The sequence below is a fragment of the Crocodylus siamensis genome, chromosome 3, assembly GCF_052110815.1.
Source record: "Crocodylus siamensis isolate JL-2025a chromosome 3, ASM5211081v1, whole genome shotgun sequence".
Taxonomy (NCBI): Eukaryota; Metazoa; Chordata; order Crocodylia; family Crocodylidae; genus Crocodylus; species Crocodylus siamensis.
In genome coordinates this window covers 237,954,702-237,974,748 of record NC_143397.1, presented here as the reverse complement: position 1 = coordinate 237,974,748, position 20,047 = coordinate 237,954,702, and the positions used below count along the sequence as shown (strand labels likewise).

The 20,047-nt window shown below is 39.8% G+C and overlaps 1 protein-coding gene across 1 annotated transcript in view; it reads left to right on the top strand.

Annotated features, from left to right (window-relative positions):
• The window catches only part of TAF2 (TATA-box binding protein associated factor 2), a 105,329-nt gene that overhangs the window by 32,432 nt on the left and 52,850 nt on the right, over nt 1–20,047 (top strand). Inside the window, exons 5-11 of the mRNA XM_090040554.1 lie at nt 1,174–1,315; nt 1,646–1,877; nt 3,845–4,029; nt 4,576–4,689; nt 6,904–7,003; nt 8,299–8,384; nt 18,855–18,990. Of these exons, the coding sequence (XP_089896680.1) occupies nt 1,174–1,315; nt 1,646–1,877; nt 3,845–4,029; nt 4,576–4,689; nt 6,904–7,003; nt 8,299–8,384; nt 18,855–18,990 (995 nt within the window). The remainder of the gene's footprint in view (nt 1–1,173; nt 1,316–1,645; nt 1,878–3,844; nt 4,030–4,575; nt 4,690–6,903; nt 7,004–8,298; nt 8,385–18,854; nt 18,991–20,047) is intronic.

Sequence of the window (20,047 nt, the reverse complement as noted above, 5' to 3'; positions counted from 1 at the left end):
AGACCCATGTTATGGAGGGTAGGGCCACACTAATCGTATATGGCAGGCTAAGAGCGGGGATGGGGGAGGAATTCTGGGTAAGCTGTTTGGGGCCCTGACTGGTGATATTTGCCAGACATTTAAGACTGGTGAAGAGACAGGAATCACTGGAAATGGAAAAGAAAGGCACAGCTCCGCTGTTGCAGTGAAGGAGAAGTTGAAATGTATTCAGTTTAGTGGCTTACCGTGACTTTAAAAAGTCAGTGCTGAGGGGGGTTGAGTGCAGTGGGACTGAGCCCAATGGGACTTCTTATTCTTATCAGTTGCACTAATGGGCTACGTGTCTGCATAACACTCACCTGCCCTGAGTAAGAGCTGTGGGACGAGGCGTCTGCGGTCTATATTGAGCAGATTCTTTTTGGTATTGGTTGGTGGAATTGGAGCATGCTCCATCCGCTCCATGCATTGACCTGGTATTGCAGTGCTTCCAGGACCGGTGCAAAAAAACAGAAAAAAAAACCAAAACAAAACAAAAAAAACGTGTCTTATAGTTTTTCTCAGGCTTGGTTGCATTTAATTGGCTTCATAGATGGTTTCCATTACTGAACAGATGCTGCTTTTGGCAGCATTTTAGTGATAGATATTGTATATAATGAGGTTTCCTTGCATGTGAATGTAAGACGGGGAGCTTTTTTGCCCCATGCTGATTGGCCGGGGGGGGGGACCCCTTATCTTATAGTGGAGTAAATACAGTATGTATTGCAGAGCTTCCATGAGGGCTGGGCAGTAGGGGTGCAGAATCATCCAGGCAGGGACAAGCGTAAGCTTGGCTTATCCATGTAACTTACCTGCTTATCGCTCTGCCCCTCAATTACCTTCTCACATCATGTGGCACCCTTCAGAGGATCTGGTGGCAACCTGGTAGAGAATCCTTTGTGGAAGGTATTATGGAAAAATGAGATGAAAACCTAATTGGTGGGTTTGAGTAACACACAACTCAAAAATTGTATTGAAATATTTAAAGGGCATGAGCTTGTAGATTTTTGTGTTTTAACTTTCATTGAAATGAAGAATAAAAGGCAACAAACTTGAGAGAGTGAGCCCTAAGTAAGTGTTTTCTGTACGTACGTTTTGTACAAAGTACTTTAAATAAATATACATATACACACACTGATTGCTGTCTTACTGCTGCAGAGTTAAAAGTCCTAAAGGTGCACATAAATTTTTCTCTGGATCAGCCAAAAGGAGGTCTTCATTTTGTTGTGCCCAACGTGGAAGGTAGCATGGCAGAGAGAGGAGCTCATGTTTTTTCCTGTGGCTATCAAAATTCTACCAGGTGAGTCTTTCAATGTTCTAGTGTCTAAAATGTCTTAACATGTAATGTAGGGAGATTTGCTTAAATTTTAATTTAATTTCATATGAAAAACGGCAAATGATAAATCTCAAACTTCTGTTCAGAGTAAATTTAACAGTGAAAAGCTGAGACCAACTGAATCAATGGAGATTTTTAAAATCTTTATGACTGCTAGGAGGAAATGGTACCAAACAGGCTTCCATTCCTGGCAAGAGTTGGAATGTCTGTCTGCAAAGCGTAAAGTATTTGGAAAAGAACACTATGCTGCATTTTCTTATTAATTTGTTTTTACTCTCCCAATCTTCTTTCTAGATTTTGGTTTCCCTGTGTTGATTCATACTCTGAACTGTGTACGTGGAAACTGGAATACACGGTAGATGCTGCAATGGTGGCTGTTTCAAATGGAGATTTGGTAGAAACAGTGTATACCCATGATATGAGAAAGAAGACCTTTCATTATATGTTGACTATTCCAACTGCAGCTTCTAACATCTCACTGGCCATAGGACCTTTTGAAATTCTTGTTGATCCATACATGCATGAGGTAATAATCTTCTTCGGACACTTCTTTTTAGAGATTGGGTAACTTTTATTTTTCTTCCAGTAGCAAATATCAGTGTAAGGAAGATATGCAGCATTAACCTCCGCTGATGCAGTTGTATCATGCTGCTGTTCTAGCACTACCTTTTAAGATCCATAGTATTTTGCATTTTATATTTCTGAAGTAAAATTTTAGGTGAACTAAAACAGTGTTTATAAGCATGGTAGACTTTAGAGGACTAGATTACTTGGAAGTGGTAAGAAGGTACTTGTCAAAAATCATTTAAAATCCAGGCCATGCTGTGGTAGGCTACTAATGACTTTTGTTTGCTATGTTAAATACATTGGACACAAAATTCCCTTTCACCATGGAGTATTGTCCATGTGCACAAAAATATGTATTGTTTTTATATCAAAATTTTGGATCACCAGATTGCTGTCAGCTTACAAAATGTTTTGTGGACCACCATGTACATACACCTCATCAAAGACAGAACAGCCCTCATCCTTCATGAATGTACCATACCACCTAGGAGATGCATCTTATTTCAGTGTTTTCCCCACACAGTCCTACAGTTGTGTGGGTGGATGGGTGTCTTTGTCGCTTTTTTTCTCTGTCCTAACTGGACTTTCTTCCATGTGCTTTCACAATGGGTATCTTCTGTATCTGACAGGTAATGTCACTTCAGTCTTCTGTGCTCACAGTCTGGTACCTTTTACATGCAGTGATGTAAAAACTATAAAAAAAAATTGTTAAACATTTTCAAAATCTAAGTGCCATTTTTTTTAAGGTCAGTTAAAGCAGTTTGACAAATGTTGAATAATAAAGAAACGCATACAGTTTTTATAAGGTGATTGATCTGAAGGCTAGCAATGTTGTTCAAAACCCCAGCACCTGGGGTAACTCTATTGGAGACGGTGGTGTTTCACTAGACATGATTCTGGTCTGTAGTTTCTAGTGATGTGGTAACTTTTAGTGAGTTAGGGATCCAATGGTAACATAAAAGATGATTGCCTGGGATGATGATGTGGTTGAAGCTAAACTAACAATAGCAACATTTGATGGACTTGCAGCTATCTGTAAATGTCAAAAAGAAAGCAAAAATTACTGTTGAGTAAAGAAAGGTAGGAGGAATATAAATATCATTACATAATTATCTGTTTAACCTTCTCTAATTATATTGGTTAATGGATAATACTGCAGCTGTGACACAGCTGCTGCTGGGACCTGCTTCCAGGGCTTTTTGGGGGAGGGAGAGGGAGAAGCCCTGCACTGGGAGGGAGCAGCTAATTGCTTAATTGAGTCATTAGGCTGCTTGCTGTTTTCTTCTTTAACCTCAGGCTATAGATATTAATCCCCCTTTACCCCCTTCCCATTCCTGCCTGGGCAATGCATGGCTTCCCTTTCCCCCTTCCTTGCCCAACTATGTCCTGTCCTACAGACTAAACAGTAACTCATAAGGTAACTGGCTATCACTGTCTTTATCAGTTACATGATTAATCGTTTTGCCTTTCACCGCCCTAAAAGGTAACAGGTAGTGTTCAAGGCACCTGATTTTGAAAAATAGAATACATTTTTAATACCTTTAAATAATAGTAGGTATAAATCTTTTGGAATATTTCTTCATCTCTTCCTGGTCCAAAATAGCTAGTGTAAATGACCTTCAGTATTCAGTACAAAGTTTACCTGTTTGAGCGGGCCAGCCTTTGAAATGATAGTACTGCAAAACTCTGCACTTTGATTTAATACTTCTGTATGCATTCTTTTCTCCTCTCACACTTAGGATTTGCAACAGGGTTTTCTTTTCCTCCTAGATACCTTTTTGCCACAGTTTGAAAAGCATTTGTTTATGTTAAATTTCTTTGGCAACATTTTTCTTGGTTTTTTTACCCTTAAAACATTTTGCTTCTGAATTGGTATATTTTGGTAAAAAAAATATCTGGTTACAAATTCATCTCTCTTGTTTCTAGGTAACTCACTTTTGTTTACCACAACTTCTCCCGTTGCTCAAACACACTACATCATACCTTCATGAAGTTTTTGAATTCTATGAGGAGATCCTTACATGCCGGTATCCTTACTCCTGTTTCAAGACTGTTTTCATAGATGAAGCATATGTTGAAGTAGCTGCTTATGCCTCCATGAGTATTTTTAGGTTAGTGTTAAAAACTACATGTGTTAAGAGTTGTGCTGTGAGAGCAGCTCCACAGTTCCTCAGGTTTTTTGGTTATTAGAGTAAAACTTCAAAGGTTGTTTCCTTAAGTTTGGAACCTAAATGTATAGCTTAAAATAGGTATGTCTTAGCCTGACTTGAAGCACCCAGGTTTGGATATTTTGGCATTTATTCATATTATTGATTTATAAAAGTTCCTTGTCTCTTTTTTTAAAGTAAGGACAGTAGATTTAAAAAAATACTGCCAGGTTAAATTTTACTTTCTGTAACTAGAAATGTTGTCACGCACAATAGTTAAGAAAATGTTAAACTGCATCAGTTTGACAATGTACTCTGCATGTATTAACTAAACATTGCAGGTATGTGAGTAGCTCATTTAAAAACGTATATACATATGAGTGGAGAATTTACAAATTCCCATATTATAGTATCAATTAGGTTTAATTTGTTTTGATTGTTCAAAAATAGGCCTCTTTTCTTGGCCATTATCTTTATACCATTCCTTTCTCTCTGTCTTTTGGGGCCCAGCACAAACCTTTTACACAGTGCAATGATTATAGATGAGACTCCGCTAACCAGGAGATGCTTAGCTCAGGCTCTGGCCCAGCAGTTTTTTGGCTGCTTCATATCCAGAATGTCCTGGTGAGTATCTTAAACAATAATATATACAAAATGGTAACAGTAACTGGACCAAACTTCAGAAGTATAAGTTGCATGTTGTATTTTACTCTAAGGGCAAGTGAAACAGTATCCTTAGAAGAAATAATGCAAGTCACTCTGATGCTGAGGTCAGCATAATGAAATTCAAGTGATGTTGTTTGGTTTCTTTCTGAAATAGAAATAGCGATATAATTATTACAAAGTAATATGATCTAGCCTATGCTACATGATCAAATAAACAAAAAAATTAATCAAGGAGGTAAATGTTAAGAACTTGAAAATGAACACCAGATCCTGATTGGACAGTACCATAAAAAAGGATTATGGTAAATAAAGTCTGAAAGGTCCTACTTACCTTTTGAGATGCAGGCTGCTCAGGGACTATGAGTTCTGGCTTGGGAACAAGAGGTTCAGAAGGCAAAGTACCACCAGTGATAGCTAGTTAATGCAGCTTCGGGCACTTGGAAATGCACAAGTAAAATAATTACCCAGTACTAGCAGACCTAATAGTGGCACATGTACACCCTATGCTTTCTGTTAATAGGTCTTTTTTTCAGCTTCTTTATAACTTTGTCCAAACATTCAACAATCAGGGTAGAATTGTTCATGCCTATATTAGGCTGAATTTTTGGGAAAGCTTTCACAGAAATGACTGCCACTTTGAATGTAAAATTAGGGGGGAAATACATTTTTTTTTCCCCCTTTGTCAAAAACCTTTTATAATCCTTTTGTTGCCTGGTGCTGCCACACTGAGAGCAAGGACTTGAAATTTGTCTGAGGGATTAGTTGATTGCCTTTGGGGCAAGAATGTGCTTTTTGTGTGTTTTAATTACATTTGTTAGAGTTGGTAGATAAAACGCTTGATCTGGCCCCACAAGAGGCCGAGAAGCGATCCTAGCTCAGCTCTAGTTCAGAGTTTAAGGGGCTGAGCACAACCAGTTGTCACCAGATTTGGGGGGGTGTAATACCACAACTAAGATTAAAAAGACAGTCTCCCCTGCTTGACAGCTAGGCAGTGTGGAGGAGGAAGCATCCCGACTGGAATGTGAAAGGGTACTTGCAGGACAGCAGAATTGCTCACTGGAACGTGGAACCTGCTGACGGTTAGGAGGATGGATCAGACATGAGTAGGAGAGAAGTCTAGATTGGGAGGGGAGAAACCTGTATTAGCTGAGCCACAATAACTCCATCCATTTTAAAATACAGTGTTTCATACTTCTACCCCCAACATCGTGCCCAGTGCCTATCTCAAGCTTTGTTTGCATCATGGATTTTGGCTATCTATGGCTGTCTAGTCCAAGTCAGGCTATCAGAAGATGTTTTAATCAGTGAATTGCATTTCTGTGTCTTAGTTTTGCTTGCAAACAGTCATTGATGGCTCTAACTGTGGCACATCTCTGGGATGATGAGGTCTTAGTCTCCCTCAAAAGAGCTATTTCTTTGCCTTCTCACTCATATCTCTATGCCTTCAGTGGAACTCCCGTTCTTGAGCATCTAGTTATTTACCAGGCAGCTTTATTTCCACTTTCATATACTTCATCAGAAGAAACTTCTTAAAGAAGGTCTTTCAGTCCCATTCTTCACCTAAACCTCAGATGGGTGAGAGAGAAACAAGTGTAGGTAAAAAAATAAATAAATAAATAATGAAGGTCAAGTCTTTAGGTAGTTAGTTTATTTTTATGCGTAACATTGCCACACTGTTTCTACTTTTGCTATCGCAGGGAAGCCCGTTCAATACTTTATAGTGTCGTGCCACTTCTGTAAATAACTATATGAGATAATTTTGTAATTTTTGGTGTATTACATTGTCTGAATGTTGCCCATTGTATTACATTGATTCTTCCATAATTCAGCTGCATGGATTTAGCAGCAGTTTTAACATTTGGCACATCTGTCTTACCGTTTCAGGTGAAATAAGTATTTTTTTTTTAAGATTTAATATACGCTCTCGCGGTTAAAAGAAGTTGACAGTTTTCACTGGCTCCTCTAATTTCATGAGTCCTGTCCTGGTGCCATATTGCATAAATCAATTCACAGCTCATCAGGCTCCTGCTAATTCAGAAAAGTTTTATATAATCTCACATGTGTGCACCAGTACAAGATTAAGCAAAACCTTATCTTTTTTGGTATTTCAAAATACCTTACAAAATACAGTCCAAAGGTGTATTATTCATTTTTTTTTTTTCCTAATCGCAGGTCAGATGAGTGGGTCTTAAAGGGAATCTCTGGATATATTTATGGTCTTTGGATGAAAAAAACCTTTGGTGTTAATGAATATCGCCACTGGATTAAGCAGGTAATAAAACAAAGGCGATTGCTTTTAAATTACTTGGCCATTTTAATCTCAAGAGGACATAATTAAAATAAATGTAGGTTGCAAATGCATATCATTTAAACAGACATTCTTAATCATATTTCTACTTGAAATTTCTTTACCCTATTACAAGTGAAATATTTAAATTACTACGATGAAAGAACACTAGAAAGTTATATCTGCACGCTTTGCACAGTCATTTTAATTTCTTCTGCTGTATGTTCAGTTTCCCCCATTTTGATTGTCTTCATGAATTTGGGCAGGTAATATATTTAAAATTCATTATGGGCAAAAACTCTTGCCATATTTCTTCAGGTTCCTTAGTGTTATCTTCACAGACAGAAACATTAGGTCTCATTCTACAGTAAGTTCTGCATGTTCCTGGGATCTTGTCCATATCAGAACTCCTGGTGAAGTCGGACCACAGTAGTTAAATTTGGGGTGTCATGCAGAAGGAATTGCTTCTTATGTAACTCCTTTTATTATATGTGACTCTCTCATAGTTCCTTTCCAGTACTTCTGTCTCACGTTAAATATCCATGTTTGAGAAAAGCTCAGAAGCTGTAAAAGACAGTATAAATGCACAGTAATAACATACAACTGCATCCAGTAGTTTTTGACAGGGTAGTACAAAATCAAGCTTCTGAGCATAAGGTAACCTGTAATCAATAGACATTAGAAAAAGTTTTTCCTTGAGAGCAGGTAATTCCATACCTTCTTACTACAACTTTCTTGTACCTTCCTCTCAAGTAAAGGACATCTGAACGTGTTTTGGAGACAGGGTACAGGACTCTATGGCCTGATTTAGCGCTATATTTGTATTCTTCATGGAAGAGTAATAATCATAGCTGGTGTTGACAGACTAGGAATAATCTGTTTTGGCAACTAAATTTTCTTAATTCCCACATATTGGTGAATTCCTGTGCTTGTATAGTTCAGGTAATCCAGAGACATTTATGCCATGACTAAGCGTATAACATCATCCTTGTGTTATGCTATCAATTAAATACTAAGCTTTAGCTCTGCTCAGTTCTCTTATTTTGTTTGTTATGACAAATGATGTCTGTTCTTTGGTTTAATTTTGTAAATGCCACCAGCTAAATAAAGCCTTGCAATTCTTTTAGGGAAATAGTAAAATAATATCAAATCATTTCATTTTCATTTATCTGATCTCAAATGTCAAGAGGTGGTTGTTATTGTGCTTTCCACTGTTTTTGTACTTAGTACCTTCTACTTACTTAATAATCATTTTACATTTTATATATTGCATTTATTAGGAACTAGATCAAATAGTGGCATATGAACTGAAGACTGGTGGAGTTTTACTGCATCCAATATTTGGAGGAGGAAAAGAAAAAGACAAGTATGTTTGTTTAAGCCATAAGTCATTACAGGGTGTGTTTTTTATGAGGCCATTAATACATATTCTTTGGGTGTTTTGTGAGGCACAAGGCCAGAGGCCAAAGCCTTGAGCTGCTCAAGACATTTATTAATGGCCTCATAAAGTATGTCCTAGTATATTTTATCATGATTATGTTGTTATTTCTCAAGTTTTTAAAATGTGAAGGGAATTATATTTAATGAATGTCTTTAATCCCAGTATGAAAATCTGTTTTCAGCACTAAAACAGGAGAGGAGAGGAGAGGAAAGGGATCTAAAAATTATTTTTACAATGATGATAAGTCAGTTTTTAGGTTTCTAAAGGGCATAAATTGTGAATTTGATGGCTGTTTGCCTTTTACTTTGCCCTTTTTCTGATTTTGCTTTTTACCTTACAACTTTTAATGATAAAACTTTGTCCTTATTTAGAAAATGTAAATTAAAAACAAACCTAGTATTAATGACAAGCCAATAAATGGATTGAATTATCTGACACACTACTTTTTAGGTATATATGCACCTAAATTTTATTTTTGTTTTAAAATTGAAAGCTTCAGAATTGAGCCAATTATACACATACTTGCTTAAAAGTTGAAGAGTGTCTTAAAAAAAAAAAACAGCTTTCCAGAATGAGAACTGGAATATAAAAGTTAGTTTATCAGCCAGGTAAACCCTCAGCAGCAAACACAGGGCTGTCTGGCTGTTGACAGATTCAGTTTGAATATGCCTGCCAGGCCATTACTCAATTTTGCCTGTCTACTAAAGTTGAATTTTGATTTAATTCACTGTCCTGCTTTCTTTTTAGAGTAGTAAAGCAAGCAAAGTAGTTTGATGGCTTTGCTGCCCACAACTCTGAAAAACAAGGCATAGTTCGTTGGTCTAATTTTAGGTCTCCTGGCCTTGTTTGTCTTAAACTAAAAATTAGGGTGTGTTGAATAAGGTTTTGGTCTAGGTTGTGGTTTTTTTTGTTTTTTTTTTAATTGGCAGTTAGTATTGTTTCACTAACATGTTCTCCTGTACTGAGAAACTGAATTCAAATGAATGTTGTGTTGGAAGAAGCTGAGAAAAATGCAGCAAGCTTTTTAAGAGTGAGCTAAATAGAAGGCATATTCATTTATTATGATATAATATCATTGGTTTCAGTGAAATTAGTATGAATTTATGATGATCTGAGAATATTACCCTAACATTTTATGGATTCCAAGTACCTAAAAAGTCAGAACTTTTTCTGGGTTCTTCCATTCCTATTCTCCTCTGCTGTCCCTACTGCAGTCCTGTGCTCCACAGACTGGTTAATAATCCTGTATAAGAATGTGTGTCTGTCTGTGTGTTTATAGTTAGGTTGCTTATTTTCACATCTGTTGCAGTGTTTCCTTGAATATAGATTATCTTTTCAGTTGCTAACTATGGAAGTGCTTCATATTTGTTGGCAACAGTATATTTTTATAATGAAGACTGTGTCCACAAAGTTTTGCATGTCTTGCAGCCTTTTGAAAGTGGCTGGAAGAATGCTTATTGTAATTTTGCTTGAGTTTTATTTCTATTTTTATTGTGAGGAAGCTTCTTAACAAGTGTCTTTGCATAACTGCAGACCCAGTTAACACCTTTCTTTGATCTTGTAACTTAAGTGGATGCCTCCAAATTCAAATACAATTTTTGTTAAAATGTTACTATATAAGATAATGGTCTTCATAAAAGTGCTGGGTGTTTTTCACCTTATGAATAAATTAAATCAGTATTGAAGATCTCTTATACTTCTTCAAAAAGCCAACCAGATTTTATATACCAAAGCATAAATAGGAAATTTATTCTCTAATAGTAAAATTAAATTAATTAATAGCTAAATTAAAAGTGTTGAATAAAACTCTGTTTATGTAAAATTAAATCATATGTGATACGATTTTTGGAGAAAACCTATATTAAATCAGAAAAAGCAGGCAGAAGAGTTTTTCTCTTTGACTGTTGAATGAAGTCATTATATGAAAATTGTGCATGTGGGAGTTTGGAAATGGCTAATTAGATGTTCATGTTTGAGTTCCCTTTGAGAAAAAGTAATTCTGTCATGTTCATGGCTGCAAATATTGAACAGGTAACACTTGTTGAGCTAGTACTTGTTAATAATAGTATTCAGAAAGCTCAGGTTTAGCATGGATCTCATCTTTTACAACCATTTAAAATTTGGCCAAGATACAGGTTTGTCTTCAGTCATTACTTTTCAGAGGCACAGATTTGTTTTCCAAAAAAGTGCTTTTCACAAATTCTTCTAATCAGTCAGTGAAACAAAAGCCCAGCTAGCCACAAATTCCCAGGATTTTCTATATCTTAAGGGGGGAAAAAGAAACTGCCATGTATGTGTAAATTTCTAAAGGAAACAGTGTACCAGGTGATTTTGTTCATGCCTTATTCTCTCACATCCTACAAATTTTGGTCTCTTAAACAGTCTTTGGTGAAGGTTGCCATCCATATAGTACTTGCTTACACTATACAGCATAAAATACAAGCTTATTCATTCATGTAGTTTCTTGAGACAATTGAAAAGAAAAAATTTGAGATAACAGGCTTACAGCTACCAATTAATGCAGGGGTTTCAACCTTTTTTTAACAAGTGTACCCCTTCTACCTCACAGTTTTTCAGCTCATGTACCCCCTTATTTTTAAGAGGTGGCGGGGCAGATCGAGGCCTCCACAAGACTGGCTCGTCCAGGGGTGTGGGGGGGAGGGGGCAACTCCCACCTCTGCGTGCAACCCAGTGGAATCCTAGGGGGCATGTGCCCCCCAGATCTCTGTATGAGGCAGAGGCAGCTGCTGCTTCAGGCTGCACTCTGCACCCTATTGCCCCTGCCCCAAGAGCTGTGTGATGCCATGTGCTTGCTGCTGCTGGGCAGCCAGGGGATGGATACATGTGTGCGCGCGCACGCACACACACCTCCCCCCAGCAGGTAAGTGTTGGAGGGGAAGGGGCTGGGGGTGCCAAATTGAGACCTCCAGAGTGCAGGAGGGCATGAGGCAGGGGTGAGTGGGGCCCGAGCCAGAGGCATGGGGGGGCTCCCACCATTGCATGCATAGCAGGAGAGCCAAGGGGGGGGCTGCGCCCCATTTTCCCACAGCCAATTGCATGGCAGCTTTGTGGGTTGCTGACGAGTCTTGCGCCTGGCCAATCATGTGCTGCCCATCAGCAGCTTGTGGAGCCACATGTGCAGCCAGCCATAGTAAATAAGTGCATGGTAGCGATGGCCATGATGAACACTAGGGCTGTGCGAAATGGCACTGTTCCATTTCGACTTGAGAGTCGAGGTTTGGACGGAACAGTATTTTATTTCAAAATTAATTTAGAGTCAAAACAGCTGTTCCATTTCACTTCATCAAAACAGTGAGACTGTTTTGATGCTGTTTTGGAGTTTTGCCTGACCACTGTGCTGGGGAAACTAACTTGGCTCAGCTGGGCTGAGTTCATTTCCTCAGCCCGAACATTGCACTGGAGTTGGGAAGGCAGACCAGCTGGGCTGACTTCCCATCCCCTCCCGAGCTAGATTGGGCTGGGTGTGGGGGAAGTCAGCCCAGGACATCCCCAACGTGATAGTAGGGGTGAGGAGGGGAGCTGAGCGATGGGGCTCAGTTCCTTTCCCCAGCCTGATCGCTGTGCTTGGGAGGGGAACTGAGCCCAGGCTCAGTTCCCTTCTCCCGCGCTGTGACTGGCTTCCTGCAGTCCCATGGTGGGAGGTGGGGAGAGCCAAGGCTGTGCTCCGTGCTGCAGCTAGGAGCGCAGCCCTGATTCTCCACTGTCACCCACCACCTCGCTTCTGTCTTTGCAACTTGGAATGTTTTGAAACTCCTCAAAATGTTTCGACTAGCCTTGTTTTCTTTCGAGGCTGTTCTGAAGCCCTTCATTTTGATTCAGTTTCACTGTTTCAAGCTCAGAATGAGTCGAAACAGCGTTGAATCGAAACAGCCAGAAAAATTTTGCACAGGCCAATTGAACGCCCCGCTCGCCCCAACAGGCCAGGCAATGCCTGTGTGACCTGCAGAGGGGTGTCACTGCCCTTGCTCCCCTCCCCAGCCCTGCTTCTGGGAGCAGGCACAGAAACACAGTTACCCCTCCCTGCCATTGAGACCCTCTTGTCTGTGCAGGAAGGGGGTGGCCGCGGCACCTCCTCAGCATTGGCTGAGGGTGGCAGCCCACAGCCAGTCTGGAGAGCATGCTGCGGTTGGGGGCAAGGAGGCACTGCAATGTGCTGTGTGGGGCTGGCGGTGCCCAGTGCACCCCTTGCCCTCCTGTGGGTAAGAGATAAAGTGTGGGAATGTGGTGGGAGAGATGCTGCCACACCCTGGGGCACGCTCTGTCCCTGCCTACCTGCACTTACACCCTATGACCTTTCTAAGCACCCCAGGGGTATGCATACCCCCAGTTGATAAACTCTAAATTAGTGGATGGAGAGCATGGTAGATTTGTTAGGGGAAAATAATTTGACTAGTTACTTTTGTATATATAATTAGATAAAACAAATTTAAGTAAATGCAACTTGTTACCAATTTTATAAATATTATAGAAACACTTGCACTAAATTAAAATTTAAGAAAGCAAAGGTATAAATATTAAGTCAAAAGTAAATCTTGACTAGTTTGTCTCACTATTAGATTGTAGTTAAACCATCAAATTAGTACCCATCCCAGTCAGTCGCTATAAATTCTATAAAGATAATACATCTCATGTAAATATTTTTTTCAAAATCAAATTGTATCTCTCATTTCAAGTTGTTTGCAAGTCTAATAGCAAGACTAAGTTGTTATATAAATGTCTGAATCACAACTGATTCTAGTTTCTGCCTTAGATTTCTGTTAATTTTGTCATTAATCCTTTCTTCTCTAGAGTTATTTTAATACAAGTTTTAACAGAACACTATAAGCAGAAGTTCAACAGCTGTTAACTACCAGAAATAACAGATCACAGGCTCAAATATCTCAAGACTTTCACTCAATGAAACAGACTTTAATGAGTGTCTTTGAGGCAGTATTAAGTACTGCTTAAATCTTTGAAGCATTTCTTTGCTGCATTAACCATATATATTTTAAGGTTTCTCTGATACATGTGCAGGCGCACAGCCATATGTTCACACCTCAAAATAAACAGAATAAAAGGCTGTCATCTCTTGAGTAATAAGACTGTGACAACGTAAGTAATGGAAAAATGCTGAGGAGAAGATAACAAACTCCTCAGCTCTTACAACTGAGCTTCAGAAAAAGATCTGGAACTCAGAGTGTGGTGATCAACCAACAAAGTGCCCCTGATTTAGAAGCCTTTTTTTTATGTTGCAGGGAAGGAGTGGTGGGGAAAAACTGGCTGGCTTTTGACTTTCTCCCCCCAGCCTGATCAGTCTCAGAGATTCTGTAAAATAATTCCCCATCACATGGTTGTTAAACAGAAAGGCAAGATTTCTTGGCCTTTGCTCTTGCTTCTTACAGTTTATGAATCCAGTTCATGTCTGCAGTTCTTCCCTTCACTCTTTGGACAAATCGGACATAAGGTCTTTATTGGTGTAATGCAACTTAAATGTAGCAGTGCCCATATCACAGAGACTGGTGATATGTGACACCCCTTTCCTTCCAGTCTAAGCACAGAAGACCCATTTTGAGAGCGCTGATATGATTTCAGCTGGGTAAGATGTCTTTCAGATACTGTTTCACCATTCATGGAAAATTAAGTAGAAAACATCCATTAAAAGTAATGGGAAAATTCTTAGCACAAAAATACCAGATACTTAACAACAAACCATCAGCAAAATCTTAATACATTAAGATTTATAAATGAATCATCTCTACTTTCCTTTCAGCTAATCAAAAAGCAGGCAAATGCTCTTATTTTTCTTGGATACCACATTGTTACAGGAAATTTTATAATTTGGACCTGGGCTATAGGTCAGATAGCTTGTGCTTTGAAATCTTGATAGGGAAATGTTGATTTAAAGCTCATCCAGATAAAGCCCATTTAACATTTGGTATAAGGTCTGCCTACCCATTTAGGCTATCTAGAGAGCAAGAATAATATTCCCTGAAAAATATCAAATTTTCAGCCTTTGTTTTTGATCTTGAATTAAATGAGACATTTTGATTTCCTCCCTCCTAAAAGTAGAGAGGGTGGGGGTGGCAACCCATGCCAGTATAACTAATATACTGGCACTAATATACTTTTGCGGGGGATGGGCAGATAATCGCTGGTACAAGCCCACCAAGCATCAGCCACCAAACCATTAGGTCAGGCTGTACAAGGAAACAAACTCCTACCCCACCCCAGGGACAGGGTTCTTCCAGAAGTGCAGAGAAACCTAGGGTCTCTGATGGCAAGCTCACTTGCCTTTATGCAAATGCCAGGAGCCTGAGCAACAAACAGGAGATTATGATCTCATAGGGATAACAGAGACCTGGTGGGATTCCACCTATGACTGGACCACAGGAGAAGTTGTGTTACAAGAAAGGGTAGGAGTGTAGCTCTCTATGTGAAAGAGCAATACATTTCCCTACAGGCAGAGATTGGCAAACAAGGAGAGCGACTTGAGACCCTCTGGGTAGGAATAAGGGGGGAATGTGGTGAAGGGGATAGAACTGTAAGAGTCTACTGCAGACCTCCTAATCAAGAGCAAGAATGTGATCACAGGTTTGCCAGGGAACTGGCTGAGGCTGCATGCTCTCAGTGCATGGTTGTCATGGGTAACATTAACTACCCTGACTTCTCATGGGAAGAGGACTGTGCCAAATCCAGTCAGTCGCAGTGGTTCCTCACAGGCATTGACAAGCTTTATTTGTCTCAAGAAGTCTATGGACCAACAAGGGGAAAGGCACTGCTGTACCTGGTACTAGCCAAAGGGGTTGATCTAGTCAGCAACCTGAGAATTGAAGGGAAGCTGGGAGATGGTGACCATGAGTCGATCACTTTCTCCATTCACTGCGAAGCAGGCAAGTCAGTCAGCAGTACAGAAGTCCTTGACTTTAGGAAGGCCGACTTTCACAAGCTTAGGAGGCTAGTTGTTCAGGACCTAAGAAACCACAATCTGGCAGGGAGGAATGTCCATGATGAATGGTTGCTCCTCAACAATGCAATCCTTGAAGTGCAAGGGAAGTCCATTCCAACCTGCAGAAAAAAGTAGCAAAAGGGCTGGACGACCCCCCGTGGCTCAATAGGGAACTCAAGGAACTCCTGCACCAAAAAAAAATAAAAAGCTTATAAAGCATGGAAAACTGGAAAGACCACTAAGGAGGAGTCCATACCTGTAGAGAGTAAACTAGGAAAGCTAAGGCCAAAACCAAGCTCATACTGGCTATTCAAATCAAAGACAATAAAAAGTCCTTCAAATATGTGGAAAGTTGGAAAAAGAACAAGGGTAACATTGGACCCTTAATAAACCAAGTGGGGCAGCTGATAACCGACACTCAGGAAAAACCCAGTCTCCTGAACAACTACTCGGTGCTAGTTTTCTATCAGCCCAGTGGGATCACCCTGCCTGAGAAGAGGCAGGATCACCAAGGTAAGGGCATACCTGTTCCCATCATTACCATTGATCTTGTGACAGAACACCATGAGACATCCACAAATCAGCAAGCCCAGATGAAATGCTCCCAAGAGTGCTAAAGGAACTAGCTGACATTACAGCACAGCTTATAGTGAGGATATTTGAGAACTTGTGGCACTCGGACGAGGTGCCTGATGATTGGAAGAGGGCCGATGTGATGCTTATCTTCAAGAAAGGGAGAATGGAAGATCCAGGGAACTACAGGCCAGTTAGCTTGACCTCAATCCCTGGGAAGATCTTGTGTGTGTGGGGGGGAAATCATCAAGGAAACCATTACCAATATCCTAACAGAAGGTAATATTCTGAGAGGTAGCCAATACCGCTTTATGGCCAGTATATCTTGTCAGACTAACCTGATTTCCTTCTATGACCAAGTAAGGTATCACGTAGACAAAGGAGAAGAGGAGTGGTTATCATGTTTTTGGACTTTGAGAAAGCCTTTGACCTGGTGTCCCATGATAACCTCATGGAAATATTGGAGAATTGCGGCCTAGACAATTTCATGGTTCGATGGTTGGGGGACTGGCTCCATGGACGGACCCAGAGAGTGATGGTTGATGGAACTAAATCAACGTGGTGCACTGTAACCAGTGGTGTCCACCAGGGCTCCATTCTCAGACCTCTGCTCTTCAATGTGTTTAGAAATGATCCAGACTCAGGCTTTATAAGCAGACTGGCTAAATTTGCCGATGACACCAAACTATGGGGAAGTGCAGTCACCCTAGAGGATAGACTGGCAATCCAGGCCAACCTCAACAGGCTTACAAGGTGGGTGGATGAAAACTTGATGGCATTCAATGCTGAGAAATGCAAGGTGCTCCACCTTGGGGGAGAGAACCCACACCACACATAGGCAAGCTAGCACCATGTCTGAAAGAAACTTGGGGGTCATGATTGACCAGAGGATGAATATGAGCCACCGGTGTGACGCCACAGCCAGCAATGCAAACAAAACTCTGGCCTACATCTTCCTGGGTCTTGTTTGAGATGTATTGGAAGTCATCCTTCCACTTTATTTGGCCTTTGTGAGACCACAGCTAGGATACTGTGACCAGATCTGGGCTCCGCAATTCAGAAGGTATGTGGAGAAGCTCAAGAGAGTCTGGAGAAGAGCTATGCTAATGATTACCGGAAAAGAGAGCAGGCCTTATGAGGAGAGTCTGAGACACATGGGACTCTTCAGCCTGGAAAGATGTAGGCTCATGGGTGATTTGGTGGTAGCCTGTAAGTATATAAGGGGTGTGAACTGGGAAAAAGTCTTCCCATGGGGTGCCCTGGTGAACAGACGAGGTCCAGTGGTCACAAACTCTTGGAAGATCATTTTAGGCTGGACATAAGGAAAAACTTGCTTTACTGTCCAAGTCCCCAGGGCCTGGAATAAACTCTCTGCAAAGGTGGTGCCTACTCTGGATTCCTTTAAGAAATACTTGAATGCCTATCTTGCTGGGATCATTTGACCCCTGCTGACTGCCTGCCCTTTTGGGAGGGGGATGGACCCGATGATCTTGCAAGGTCCCTTCCAGCCCTAATGTCTATGAAATCTGTGAAATAGGACAGGTGCTTATCTGGGATGTGGGATGTTCAGATGCCCAATGTCCTCGCTTTGTTGGATTTGGATTGCCCAACCACTAGCCTAATGGCTGTTCTGGGATTTGATGTCCCTTTTTCTTTCTGGTTTCTATCCTGATCTGAGTCACTTTTCCAATGAATGCCTTGTTGAAACCATGTTTCAATGAAGAAAAATCAGTTTGGTGAAATCAGTTTTTTCTGATGGAAAAATATTTCTCACAAATTTTCTTCTGAGGGCAAAGTGACAAATAAGCTTTATTATGACTGAAATATAAAACCTATCGGATACTGGTCAGTTCAGAATTACTTATGAGAACTTTGTCTTCTTGTAGATGTTATCTCATGGCCTTTCATTAATTGGACAGATAGCAAAACAATATAATATAAACATGGTTCAGTACAGTATTTTTTATCAAAACTTCTCTCTTGTTCAAATGCATGAGCACTGTGGTAGGATGACTAATTAAATGTCCAACTAAAAAAATACACTGAAAAATTTGACTCCCTCTCTGAATTAAAAACAAATGTATGCAAAAAAACAAAACAAAAAAAAAGGTGCCTCTTGATCTCCACTATTTCAGTACAATTGATACTCTGGTTTCTCTTCAAGTCACATAAATCTACATGCAACAGTATCTAGCATGCAAGTCTCTGCATTATTTGGTTCAAGAATAATGAAACATTATTTAGATGGCACATTTAAAAATACAATCTATATGTTGACTCTTGCCATCTAGGAATAGATATTTTGTTTCATTTTATTTAAAAAAAAATCTGTGAACTTATAAGTAGGGCAACAGAAATGTTTGATCTGGTTGGTGGAACAATTTTTTGCTTTCTAAATAAATATTTTATTTTAAATATACAGTATTCACAATCACTTTTAAATGAAAAGAAGCAAGGATTTCTTAGGGTGATGTCTTTTATTGGACCAGCTGCATAGTTGGAATAGAATTAGCTAAGCTTTTGATTTGAAGACATTCTTCATAAAGTCATTGGGGGAGACATAAAAGCCAAAATTTCAAGTAGTTCTTAGCTTTCAGCTGCCAGATCCCCTTTTTGCAGGGTACTCATTAAGATTAATACTAGATGCTCTTTGTGGCTGTAATGTTGCTCTTAAAAATGTAGTTATGCCTTATTCATGAGCTGTATATAATATGCATATGCCTGTACCTACTTTTTATGGTAGGCTTATGATGCATTGGTTTCAAAGAGCAGAAGCAATATGAATATTCTGTATGTTGCAGTTTGTATTATTAATACATGGGTATCGTTAGGATCTTGATGTAAGAAGTTCATATTATTTTGATTTTACTTTGCAGCCCTGCATCACATCTACATTTTTCTATAAAACACCCTCACACATTGTCCTGGGAATACTACACTATGTTCCAGTGTAAAGCCCATCTTGTTATGAGACTGATAGAAAACAGGATTAGCATGGAGTTCATGCTACAAGTAAGTGTTTAAATGTGATTCTTATATGAAATCTATTGCCTGTCTTAAAGTGCTCTGCATGTGATATTTTTAAAAAAAATCATCATGGAGTTCCATATGTGTTTGTTTTGGTAGTTTCAAGATAATATAGGTTTAGATCGCATGTAAACTGGATTGTGCAAATCAGGTTCATAATTACTCTTTCAAATGACTGGTAATAAGAGCTTTGCTTTTTAAAGTGTCCCTGCACTGGCAGCTTTGTAATTCCATTGTCTTTAGTGCGTTGCTTCCGCTCATGGAAACTTAGTAAATAATTTTTGTTTCTGTACAATAAGATGGTGTTTCCTGCCCATGAATGGAGACCTAAAACATAATACAAATACAGGAGTGTCAGTTCCTTTGGCCCTGCAGACTGAATCTGGAAATTGGGGCTTTCCATGGGCCAGTGACCCATTGGCGGTTGCAGTGGCATTAATCCCTGTGTCTCTGTGGCTACTAATGCCATGGTTTCAGTGTAGTTCCAGAACCCAGGGAGTTAACGCTGCTGTAGCTCATCTCCATCCTGCCATGTGTCCCACCCCCTGCTATTTTAACTTGTCACCAACCTTTGTAGCCAGATAGGTAGGTAGCTAGCTAGCTAACCTCCGTTTCAGCTGCAGAGGGAGTAGGGAGGCTAGTGACATTAACTCTCTGGTTTCCTGGGTTCCAGAGCTGCACTGAAACAACAGCTCAAGTAGTTCCAGGGATTAATGGTGCCACTGTAGGAGGCTGGCATCTGCAGTAATGAGCCTTGTATGCCAAATCCCAAAGGTGGGTAGTCCCAAACTACAAAAAGCTGCACAGGCCAAACAGCTCCTCCCTGCCCCTTGCACTTGGTCCTTGTCATGGACAGTATGTTTGATGCATCTGAAGTAGTATAATAAAATAATAATAATAGTTGGTCTTCAATGCTTGTACATTCTTTATTCAGTCATTTTGTGGCATTAACAGGAGCATTAAGGCAGTGTCTGAGAGTTATAGAACAATCTAATTCATATTAGAATTTACTGAAGACAAATTGGCTTAAAAATATAGCAAA